Source organism: Balaenoptera ricei, chromosome 7 (genome assembly GCF_028023285.1).
Source record: "Balaenoptera ricei isolate mBalRic1 chromosome 7, mBalRic1.hap2, whole genome shotgun sequence".
Lineage (NCBI taxonomy): Eukaryota > Metazoa > Chordata > Mammalia > Artiodactyla > Balaenopteridae > Balaenoptera > Balaenoptera ricei.
In genome coordinates this window covers 117,349,460-117,361,677 of record NC_082645.1, presented here as the reverse complement: position 1 = coordinate 117,361,677, position 12,218 = coordinate 117,349,460, and the positions used below count along the sequence as shown (strand labels likewise).

The following is a 12,218-nucleotide window of genomic DNA, read 5'->3' as shown; positions in this document are numbered from 1 at the left end:
AGAACTACTAAAATCGAGTCTGATGAGGGCCAGGGCAGCAAGAAATTCATGGAAGGAAGATGCTTATTACCATCAGGAGCACCAAGGGTCCCCAGGTGGACAGAGAGTTTCTGGCTTTTCAGGCAGCATAAATACTGATGATACACTTTAGCCTTTACTTTCTGAGCAAAGACGCCACAAAGGTAAGGAATATCCAGCGCTAGAACCTCTGCGCTCAGCTAAGAGCCTGGGAAGGGCGTGGGGGCTCTTTCGGGCTTGGCTGGGGGACGGCTCAGAAGTGCATCTGGGGAGCTCCGACCCCTCCCTCGGCGGGGCTCAGGCCAGGCCCTCGGGGGCCACGGTGGACAGAGGCTTCTGGTCTACTGCGCTGATGAAAGATCAGTGGACAGACGTGCCCAGGGGCTTGTAAGAGGCACCGTGAAAGGTGTGGGCAGCACACGGCTTCCGCTGGCTCACTTCCACCTGCCCTCCAACGCCCTCAGAGGCAGGCCTTTGGCTTCTGGTTGGGTCTGGTCAAGGAGGTGGCGGCATGAGACCAGAGGCAGGGAGGAGTGTGAGGTTAGGCGCTTCCCCTGCGCTCCCTCACCCTCTGGGTCACTGGGGTGGTACATGTCCCTCTGTTGAAGGACACAGCTCCTGATGGAGACCTCCCCCACACACTACCCTCTCTGGGTCCTCATAACCGGCCCCTCCTTTCCCCATCACCCCGCTGGGAGTCTGCACCATCCCTACAGCTCTTCCCACACCCTGCCCACACCTCTGTAGATGATCCCTGTGGAAAATTCCCATCAACGACCCAGTTGAGGGTGCCATGTTTTTCCCGGCACCCTGACTGAAATAGCTGAATTTTATTTTTCTTATACTCTAAAGAGATTTGAGTCTAGTCATCTGTTCCAATGGGGTATGTCAAAAACTACACAATTCACCTACTTTATGGACATCGTCTAGAGAACTTTTTGCATCTGCAATTGCGACTTTCCAGCACGAGGTCAAGCAAAAGAGAATACACTGGTAATAACAAGTCATAGTGCTTTGCAGGAAAGAGAAATATTTTTTTACAATTAAAATTAAACAACCCTCTAAAAATATACAACTAGCTTTCATTTCAAGAACAGAAGGCTTAGTTTTGATGGTTCCCACAATACACTTTGATTAAGAGTTGCTAAGAGTACTAAAAAATATTGTATATCATTGAATCGAAAATGATCTCAATTGAACGATGCATTCTGACTTCAGAGATGCGAAAATGTGAAGAAAAAAAAATAGTGTGCCTTGGATACAATGCAATACAGCCTGTCTCCGAAAAATCTCATTTATAGGTTGGTAGGTAACTTTTCCTCGGGAAAAATGATACGTTTTCTTTTTACAGAGAACTTGTCTTATTTTCTGTTGGAAAGACGTCACACTGTGGCATCACAGAGACAGTCCTCTTAACTGCAAAGTGAGGCCCAGCTTCCTCTCTAATCATTAGCGTTGAACTTTTGAACACACACAACCATCACTCATCGTTCATGCCTCAGATGCTTTTGTGGTTTCTAATTTGGGTGCTTCTTTGGTGGCCGGGAGTCTGTCTTTCTGTCTGCATCACTGCCTCAGCAGTGAAGCCCTTTAATGAAAGGGTCTGTGGTTGGTTTGGGGTTGAGGATCTGACTCAGCCTCGTCATAGGCTATTGCTTGGAGCACACAGTACAACCTCAGTAACTCAGGTGGTGGAAGATGGAAACATCTCAGGCGTCCAACAAGCTTACAGTCACTTGGCAAATTTTCTGCAAACTCACTGGATGACCGGGACGCTGATTTGAACCCGCAGCCCGATTAAACACGCAACCACTACTAATGTATCTTATTCACACAGCTTTCACTATGTCAGTAGGTGGGTGGGATGATCAGAATGTGTAAAATGTGTGTAATGTAGTGATTGGTGGACTTGATCACCAGTTTCTACCAAGTGGCAGACACTCCTGAAAAAAGTCATTGGTTGGAAACACGTGACAAACACGGTAAGATATTTATCCGTGAAATGGGCACGAGGCCTTTACCTACAGCAAATCTTACTCTTCCCCTGGCTCTGTGGGGCACAGGTTCCCCACCCTGCTGAGAGGCCATGCATCTTCCTGGCTTTACCTCAGTCCTTTTGTTGGTGGGGTGTGGCCACCTGTGCATGGCTGGGGGCTTTTTGCCGAAGTTGTTGGAAGGTGTCTCATCTCATCAATGCTCAGCATCTGTGGCCGATTTCCTTTCCAAAGGGGAAGGTCAGTGGTGTCTGGGTGGGTGCTTTGATCCATCATCATTATTTCTCACCACTGCTGATATAGCAGAATCATCCTCATTTATCATAACAGGACAGAATTGGTTTTTATTGGCTAAACTTGTTAGCAGGAAGCTATGGGAAGCAAAATGGTAAGAAATGTGGTGAAGAAGGGCTTTCGGACTCCTCCCTGCCACCGGGAGAGCCCCAGCAAGCCCCCGGACACTCGCATCCCCAGTCTCCTCATTATAAATGAAAATACCACCAACTAACTCACAGGCTTACGGTAAATGACACAGAGCACGTACTGCAAACTCCGTTCCTTCCCTGCTAACATACACGTGGGTTTACAGGCCCATCTTTGGATATTAGGAGGGAACAGGCACTTTCTTTAACACTGAAACTTACAGTTTGAACAAAAGAGTATTCAGAAAAACTGTGGCAGAAATAGAGAGAAAGGATATCAGTTATGAGGGTATTTCCAGCGTATATGGAATCCTTGTTGAAACCAGATTCTTTTACTACTATTGGTCTCACCTATAATTATTCATGTTATACAACCATGTTTTGGAATTTTAATGTTCCTTTGAAGTATCTGTTTAACTTGTTTATTGAAACTACATTAATTTCACCTCCCATAATGTGTGTGTACGTGTGCATGCGTGTGTATCTCCACTTGCATCCATGGAATAAAAAAACATAAGTCCATCAGAAGGAGCCGCTTCTGAAAGATCACATCGGGCCATCGCTGAGAATAAAACCTGACTTCAACAAGTCAAAGGAGAAGCAAGACAAACTGTGCCAGCGGGAATACTAATGCAGCTCACAAAACAAAAAGAGTGACGGACACTAATAGAAGGGGCGTTTATCATCACACGTCGCTGAAAGTCAGAATCGGTGTGGCTGTCGCACTAGAGTTAAGTCTACCGGTGTCAGGGAAGATTCCTAAATTCGGAGGCGCCGATCTTTTCTGGAGGAAGACAACATGGGACAGCTCGGTTGGAGCAGACACCTTGACCCCAGGTTGCCGGGGTCGGGGAAGAACAAACAACTTGACCAGATGTTATAAAGGGGATACCAGTGGTACCATCGACCAGGCAACAACTGCCAGGAGGTAAGACAGCTGCTGCGGTTGAACAGTCTTGAGAATCAGTGAGTGAAGAGAGGGTCCCCTAGCACCACCTTGTTAACAAAAAGCACACGCACTGACCTGCGTTATTGTGCATTTGTGGTTCTGAGGATAAATGAATCCACAAATGAGAAAAAATAAAAATTAATTTTCAGAAACGCAGACTCCGGCCCTGAAGTCCCGGGAGGCCTTACCGTCAGCAGTGCCTGAGAGGCCATCGGCTTTGAAGTTGCTGGTGCTTTTCTTCCTCCGATGCTTCTTTCTGTTGGCGTGAGGGGAGGGGGGCGGGTCGAGCTTGGGGCTGGTGGTGCTGGAGATGCTTGGGCTGGAGCACACGGAGTCACCGAGCCCCGTGTCTGCCACCGGACCGGAAAAGGCAAAAGAACGCAAAGGTCAACACTTAAAAAGTAGACTTCGCAAAAGTACTAGAGCAATGTTCCTCCAGTGCCATATCGAGCTCCGCAAATAACACCTTGACTGGCGGCCCAGAGCATTCCGTGTTAAAAGGTCATAGCGCCCCTGCAATTCAAAAGCAGGCTCTCCTTTTGGCATCATCCTTATGCTCTGGAGAATTTAAAGTTCTCTCTCTCTCTTCTTTTTTTTTTAGGCCAGTGCTTCTCCAACTTTTTTTAAAAAATTTTTATTGGAGTCTAGTTGATTTAAAATGTCGTTAGTTTCTGCTGTACAGCAAAGTGAATCAGTTATACATACACATGTATCCACTCTTTTTTGATTCTTTTCCCATACAGGTCATTACAGAGTACTGAGTAGAGTTCCCTGTGCTGTACAGTAGGTCCTTATTAGTTATCTATTTTATATATAGTAGTGTGTATATGTCAATCTCAATCTCCCAATTCATCCCTCCTCCCTTACCCCCCTGATAACCATAGTTTGTTTTCTACATCTGTGACTCTATTTCTGTTTTGTAAATAAGCTCATTCGTACCATTTTTTTTTGATTCCACATATAAGCAGTATAATATGATACTTCTTTCTCTGTCTTACTTATAAAGTTCTCTATTTTGCATAATTGGAGTTCTGGAAAAGGAAAGTGGGAGGTGGGAAGCTTTTTACTTGTTTACTTTTCTCTTCCCATAATTACTGTGATATATTAGGAATGAAGTAAAAGACTCTTAGGAATACATATGAAAGTGTCATCTTAAATGGGGTTGATTCCGTGTGTGTGCACACACGATAAAGGTATTCCTGATTCTCTGTCCTCTACCCCCAACATTATGTATGGCTGTACGTTAGTTTATTACTAGTGAAAATCAGCATGCCACCTCCCTCTCTCACTGATGTCCAGCAATAGGGTTGGAAGTCCATAGTAGACCTGCCAATTTTTGATTCACAGAAGCTACTTACAAAATTTTAAAACCAGTGCACAAATGTGATCATTCACTGGACGTGAAACTCTCAATTTATTATGTCTGTTTTTACTTTATCAGAGAGAAGAACAGAATGCCATTAAAACACCTGAAATGAACATCGAATTCAACAGAACGGAAAAGTACCCAGAGAAAGTGATGGGGGAACACCATCCAAACACCTCCAAAGTTCTAAGAATTCTGTATTTCATGATTCAGCATCTTTGTAACTCAAAAGACAGAACGTTCTGTGTGATATATTTCATTCATTCAACAAATATTTTTTGAGCACCTACTGTGGGCCAGCCACTTTTCCAGATGTTTGGGATCCATCACTGAGAAAAACAGATAAAGGTTCCCGTCTGAGTGGCACTGACAGAGTAGTGGGGCCACAACCCCGAGTTCATTACGAGGTGGTGAGAGCCGGAGAAGGAGGGCGCGAAGGGTGGACGCTGGGGAGGCGGCAGCGTGGTGAGGGGGAGTTGCCATTTTAAATGACAGGGTGGGTCTCACTGAGAAGGTGACACGTGAGGCAATAGTTGAAGATGGTAAAGGCATGAGAAGGTGAATGTGCACCTGGGGGACGAGGAAATTGCCAGACCCTGGCCCGAAGACCAGGTGTGCACGCCTGGTGTGTTCCAGAAACAGAGAGGGGTGTGAGTGGCTGGGGGCAGTGAGGATGGGAGACTCACAGCAAATGGCATTGGAGAGAGGAAGGGGCTTGGCCACTGTCTAGAACCCTGGCTTTTACTCTGGGGGAAATGGGGAGCCTGGAAGGATTTTGAACAGAAGGATGACATGATTTCAAATATAAAGATACTGGAAATCAAAATGAATTTAAAATCTTTTCATTTTCTGATGTTCTAGGACATTTTATCATGTACTGAGAACTGTCAAAGGACACAGTATCTTTTTAGCTACAAATATGGTTCCAGGAATGCCCTAGGATGCAACTTCCTGATATCCTAAGACCAGCGATCCCTTGCCCATCTCTGCACGGTCGGAAGGGTCAACCTTCTTTCCATATTCCCATCACCTGTGGAGCAAAGGCCTCTGGGAGCCTGTCCTGGGAGGGGTGTGAAGAGTCAACCCACGGCTCCTGCAGGAGAACCTGCCTCAAGGAGTCTGGGGCTCCAGGTTGCATCTTTATCCATAAAGTGGCCGTTTCTTCTGCATTCTCTTTCCAACTTCCCGCCTGCCCTCCACCGAAGCCACACTCACCCTGGGTCCGATCCTTACTCCCCAGGCCTGGACGGTACAGCTAACTGCAGGAGGGCTCTCTCCTGCTGGCTTGCCACCTTTTAAGCTGTCCCAGTCTTCCGCAGTACGAATCTTCTAAAAGTGGCAATTCTTACATACTTTTTTTTTTTTTTAAATACTAGATCCTACTGAAAATCAGATGAAAGCTGTAGGCATCCCAGAAAAAAAAAAAAAAAAAGGCTAGTCTAGTTAATACTTGTGCACAATTTCAGAGGGTTCAGAAGCTGCCTGATATTGCTAAGGGGTCCAGGGACCCCAAGATCATTGGCTGATCCTAAAGCAACCCTTTCACATGTTAGTCAACGCTCAAACCTTACAATGAATATTTTTGTACATTTCAAGTATTTGCTGCCCAGGTTTCAGAAGTCTTCACCCTCTGACTGCATCCTCTCTGACTCTAAAGTGTTAAGAACCCATCCTGTGCCAGATGTGGTGACAGGCCATGGGGAAACCATGGTCCCAATGACCCTCCATTCGCGGAGGCAGACGAGGGGCGCAGGCAGAGACAGCTGCCCTCTGCTGCAGCAGGGCTGGCGTTTCATTATTTCACTCTGTCCCTTAGGTGTCCCCTCAATTCAATGCACAATGTTCATTCCCAACTATGCCTCTTAATCCTTGCGTCACATTCTCTCCCAAACTAACATTTCTCATCTCTGAACCCTTACAGATCCTAAAGCTGGCGCTTCCTGCCCTTGGCCGTCTGTCCGGTATCTGGATGCAACTGGCATGGTTGTTTCCCAGGGCAGCTAAAGGTGCTCACCCCCATACTGAGCCGTCCGATGCTGGGCACGCGGTGGACGCAGCATTACAATAGGGACACCTGGGTCCCTTCCATTATCCAGCAGTTCTTTAAGGTGGGTACCAATATCTCTTTTTAAGATGCTCAGAATATATACATAAGCTATACGGTCATATAACAGGCTTCCATATATGTGAGGTGGCTCTATTTCCGGGTTCTCTATTCTTCTCCAATAATCTTTTCATCTATCTGTGTTCTATCAGCACATGGTCCTGAACGCTATGGCGCTTTAGTCACCTTGGTACCTCATAAGGTAGGGCAAGTCCCCACACTTTGTTATTCTTCACAATTGTCTTAGCTCTTGTTGGCTGTTCTGAGCACACAACTTTGTGTATTCATCCAGATCAATGGAAAAGATATTCAACAAGGTGAGGTCAAGACAGAGCCTTGAATCTTCCCTCACCAATCCACAACCAGAAGCTTCGTTGAGTGATCACTGAGTAAGACCTGGACACATCATACTGTCTGTGCGTCCAGCTCAGACACCTTTGAACTTGCCTATAAAGAAACTATGGAACAGCCTCGTCAAACACTTTGTTGAAAGCTAGATGGGTACCCAACTTACAGATATGTCTGACAATTTAAAAACAAGAAAGGGAAATCCATTTAATACTTCTTCTCCTTAATGAACTATCTCTGTTCAATTAAATCACTGTTTCCTTTTCTATACGCACACAAAGCACAGAAGTATTACCAATCTAATTCAGAATCCTACCTGGGCTGGATTTTAAACTCACTGGTTTAGGGCTCAGAATTCAGCATTTTGGAAACCAAAATGACAGGCGCCTGTTTCTAGGCATCTCCCCACCCCTCCCCCTCCAGCTGCAGGAAACTTTCCGCAAAGTAACTGACAGCGACACGACAATCTCATTTCCAAGGTTTCTGAGTATCTTAGAATACGTGTAATTGAGGGGGAGATTCCTGACTCGCTTGAAGAAAGTAGCTAAGTGCCAATCTCGAGAAGGAACTACTTGCAAGTGGTGACACCCACCTTCCCCTAAGGGACGATCAGAGCCAAGCTCGTCAGCATCCGTTACAGCCTTCCTTTCTGGGAGGCCATCCTCAACACCAGTGGGTCTATCCCCACGTGGCTCCATGTTTCCAGTAACCCGCTGGCTCACCACTGGGAACCCTCACCCAGCGACATCTGGCAACATCTGGAGACAGTCTCGGTTATCAGACCGAGCAGGGTGCGGGTACCATAGGCATCGAGTGGGCAGAAGCCTGAGATGCTGAAAAACACCCTACAACACATAGGACAGCCCTGCTGCAGAAAACGGTCCTGCCCGAAACGTCAGTAGTGCGGAACCTGTGGACTCGGAAGGGCTCTTCTATTCTTCTTCAACCTCTCAGACTCCTCCTCCAGAATCCTGTTCTGTGAGGGCTGGGGGCAAAGTCCCTCACACCAGCGACCCTCCCCGAAGGCTCCCTTTCCCTGGAGCTACCCTGGCTCTGCCCCGGGGACACATCTCCTCCTGCACCGCAAAGCACGCAGGTGGGCGGGGCGTCCTCCCAGCCCCGCGCTGCTGCCTGCAGACCACTCTTCCTCCCCCCAAGTCCTGGCCCCTCCGGAGCCTGTGCCCTGGGATCCCGCTCGCTCCCCAAGACCCCAGGTCCCACCCCTTCACTGACCGTTTCAGGAGCAGCCCACCCACCCTGACCTGTGATCACGTCCGGCGCCTCCTAGGCACTCCCTCCAGCATCCTGGCCTCTGGGCCCCTCCCAGGTGACCTCGTGAAGCTCTTTCCTCCCCTCTGCCGCCGCACCCGCTGCTCTCCTGGCCCGGACCCAGGCCCGCCTGCTGCAGGAACCGGCCCCTCTGGGTTCTATGCCCCCCCGCCCCCCATGCCCAGTCTGCCCAGCTCACTTACACCGAGGCCTCAGGTCCCATCTACCGGCCCCATCGCTCTTCACCGACTAACATCCGCCTCACGTTCCCTTTCTCTCCCTACCCCGCGGGACGACGTCACAGGCACTGCTCCTGCAGATGGCAGCCTCGACGCCCCCTGCCTCCACCTCTCCTGACCGGAGCCCCCAGCATGATTGATGATTTCCACCCCTACCTGTGCCGTGCCAGGACTCGGGCCCGGGATGGAAGAGAACAGCACCCTGCCAACGGCTTCCTCTACGTGTGGCCCCTTTACAGTGGTGGGGTGGGACAGGGGCCCAACCTCCGGCCTGTGCTCCAATCCACTGCATTCTGGGAGTAAATCCATCCCTCCCCCTCCAAGAAGCTCTATCACCCCTTCTCCACTCCCCTCAGACACCTGCCCTCCATCCCACCCCCCTCGAGGACCCCCATTTTCATTTCACTGCAGACAAAAAAAACAATAAAAGCAGCAACCAGAAGAGGGCACCCCCCTTCCTGTCCCCGGTCCCCATAGACTCTGGGGCCTCCCTCACCCCGCCCTGCTGCCGAGGCCGCCCCTCCCCCGTGAACTGGCTTCCACCCGGCAATTCGCACCCTCTCCTGCCTGCATTGAACGTGCTGCGTCGCTGTATCATCTCCGTTCCTAACGAAACCCTCCCTTGACTCCAGGCCCTCCCCCAGCCACCATCTGGTTTCTGCTCCTCCTTAAAGCAAAGCCCCCCAGAGCTGTCCTCCTCCTGGCTGCCCGCGTCTGACCCGCCAGCCCCCGACACGCGCCTGCTGAGGCCCGGGTATCCCCCCAGCCTCGTCGGTGGGCAGGTCCCAGTGGGATGGCGCCCGTCTCAGCAGCGCCCCACGTGGTTCCCGGCTCCCTCCCTGGCTGGGAAGCCGCAGCGAGGCCTCACGCTAGTTGGGTGGGAGGGGAACTAGGAAGCTGTGGGTCCTGGGATCCAAAGGAGGATGGCCGGGAGAGGCCCCCACTCTGGCCATCGCCCTCGGCCGCCTCCTTGGTGAGGTGGCCCTCACCACACGGTACACCCCGTCACCCGCGCCTTTGTCTCTTCGTTAACTGGACACCTTCTGAAGGCAGGAACGTCCTTCAACCTCTTCGCCAAGACAGAGCCTGAAACGCCCTGGGGATGAACGATGGGGGTTCCAGGCAAGTCTGTGGAACTGAGTTTTATAAAGAGTTGATTCTCTCTTGCAGAGGCTTTAACACAGGTGGATGGCACTGCTTTGGGTGTGTAACGGAGAATCACCTTTGCAACTTAGTTTTAAAAGTAACCACAAGCATGCTTCTGTGTCAAACTGCAGTCAGTCGGGTAAGTTTCCAGCAGTCTGGAATCTATTTTTAGGTGAGCAACTAAGACGGTGAATAAAGCCTATTTACGCTGCCAAAGCATCTCCCTTAATAGACCCCTCCATTGACCACGGCCACCTCGTGGGCCCTCTGTGCTCTGGGGGCCAGCTCTGCCTAGGCACCTGGGTCACGTCAGAGACTAGAGGGTGAAAATCCCTGTCCCCGAGTTGATTCCAATGACTGAGAGGATGCCTATCTGATCAGAGGATGAAAAGGGGGAATCAGATCTACGGCAAGCACACCAACTGCATGGATTTAAACGTATGTAAACAGAAGTGCCACCTACATGCAGAGAGAAGTAAGGTGAGGAACCATCCTCATGTCCCCTGTCACCAAGGTGAGCACAGGCAAGCCGACCCCACGGCCTCCCTTGAGAAATAGGAATATGACTCTGGGACCGCTGCTCGGGCCACTAGGACCCAGAGCGAGAGTGACAGAGAGCCAAGGTCAGGGGAAGGCCCAGAAGCGGGGTGGGGGGAGGAGGAGAACAGAAGAACATGAGTCTCGCCCTGGCCCCTGGAGGAAGGGAGGGAGGAGGGAGGTGAGCTTTCAGGATGACACGGGTTGTCATCTAGTAATAAGAGCAATAATGATAATGATGAAACCAGAAAGCAGGACCAGCATTGGTAAGCCCCACAAATTCTTTCGCAGACAAGGAGGAGCGTGAATAAAGTAAGGGATATGCACCAGTCCCTTGGAGACCAAGAAGCGCTTCCCGTCCATGGCCTGGTTTGCTGCTCACAGGGTCAAGGTACCGCCAAGAAAACCACCACTGCCCCAATTTAGAGACTTTCCAGGTCCTCCTGCAGGTGAGGCTGGAGCCCTGAGCTCCTCCCGTGCCGTCTCCCCGCCTGTGTCTGTGCTCCACCACCGTGGTCCAGGCCCTGCACGTGTGCTCCTAACGTTTTCGCTGGAGGAGGGAAAGCAGCCACTATGAGGTCAGGCGTCCAGGCAGCTGGGCTAAGGGGGTGGCCACAGAAGTCCCTGGAAAAACCAGATGCTCTGGGATGGGGTCAGTGGGAGCAGGCACAGTTCAGGGCTGGACAGTTCAGCGAGGAAAGGCAGCTGCCCAGGAACCAGGAGCGCCCACTATGCGAGGGGACCTGCACCATGGCCCAAAGGAGGGGGCTGGGTGGTGAGTCATGACCGAGGCCAAGGAGGGGCAGGGCCACGCGTGGTCAGGGAGGCCTGGAGGAGAGAGGGCCCTCGCAGCCCTGACCGTTCTCGATGGTGGGGGTCATGTCGAGGAAGCTCTGGTTTCTAGCTAACTGGGTCCCGAGTCCCGGTGCCGGTATATGAATGCCCAGCTTCTAGATTTGGAGACCTCCCTTCCAAGAGGAGTCATTTAAAATTCCCCTGGTTTAAAATATGAGCAATCAAAACGCACTAGGCGTCTAGGCTGTGCTTTTCCATTTCCGAGAGACTCCTCTTGCCTGACAAGGTATCCTTCAAACTGAAGAGGCCCCGAAAGCCCAGCCCCAGACACTGAAAATGAGCCCACAGAACGCAGTACAAATAACGCATCTTATTCTGTATCAATTACCGGGCATCGGGACAGACAGTACCGTCGACAGCCTTAAATACGGGAGGGCGCATGCAGAGAGCAGAGGAGGGGGGACGCGGAAAGAAGAAAGCCATGCCAAATTAAAAAAGGCAAGCGCCTCATGACGCCACCTCTAAACCGGCTTTGATGGAGGGACCGGAGCCCCCGAGACAAGGCGCCGAGCCGGGAGAGGCCGGTCCACCGCCATCCCGAGAGCTCAATGCCGGCCATTAGTTCTTCCCAATCGGGCATCAATTGTTCAACGCACACCCCAAAAAATATATAATACAAGCAATAATGATAACAATCTGCAGTCTCTCCGAGCTTCAGTACGTGAAGTATGAGTCAAAGAAGCAGTTTCACTTTTCACTCGGAGAGCTGACAAGCATGACTAGAGGGGGAATAAAATAACATTCCGTTCGCATAAATATCAAGCAGCCTGCTTGAGACTGATGGGCCAGGCATGTATTCTTAGCCATCATTCCGGCAGACAGGCCCAAGGACACTCATAACTTATTTTACAATCATTTAGTTTCAGCTCAAGTGGAAAACGTGACAACTTATCTCTGCTGACAAGATGCCATATCAAACCTTACAATTAACTCTCGTCCGATTATCTACCCAGCCGATCATTAGCTGGGCC

The 12,218-nt window shown here is 50.2% G+C and overlaps 1 protein-coding gene across 10 annotated transcripts in view; it reads right to left on the bottom strand.

Moving 5' to 3' along the window:
- Nucleotides 1-12,218, bottom strand: part of AGAP1 (ArfGAP with GTPase domain, ankyrin repeat and PH domain 1) — a 550,927-nt gene that overhangs the window by 127,767 nt on the left and 410,942 nt on the right. For 7 of the 10 annotated variants that reach the window (XM_059928979.1, XM_059928981.1, XM_059928984.1 and 4 more), the window contains one exon: nt 3,572-3,733. The exons of the other annotated variants lie outside the window; for them this stretch is intronic. In XM_059928979.1, coding sequence (XP_059784962.1) covers nt 3,572-3,733 — 162 coding nt within the window. The remainder of the gene's footprint in view (nt 1-3,571; nt 3,734-12,218) is intronic. 10 annotated transcript variants of the gene reach the window in all.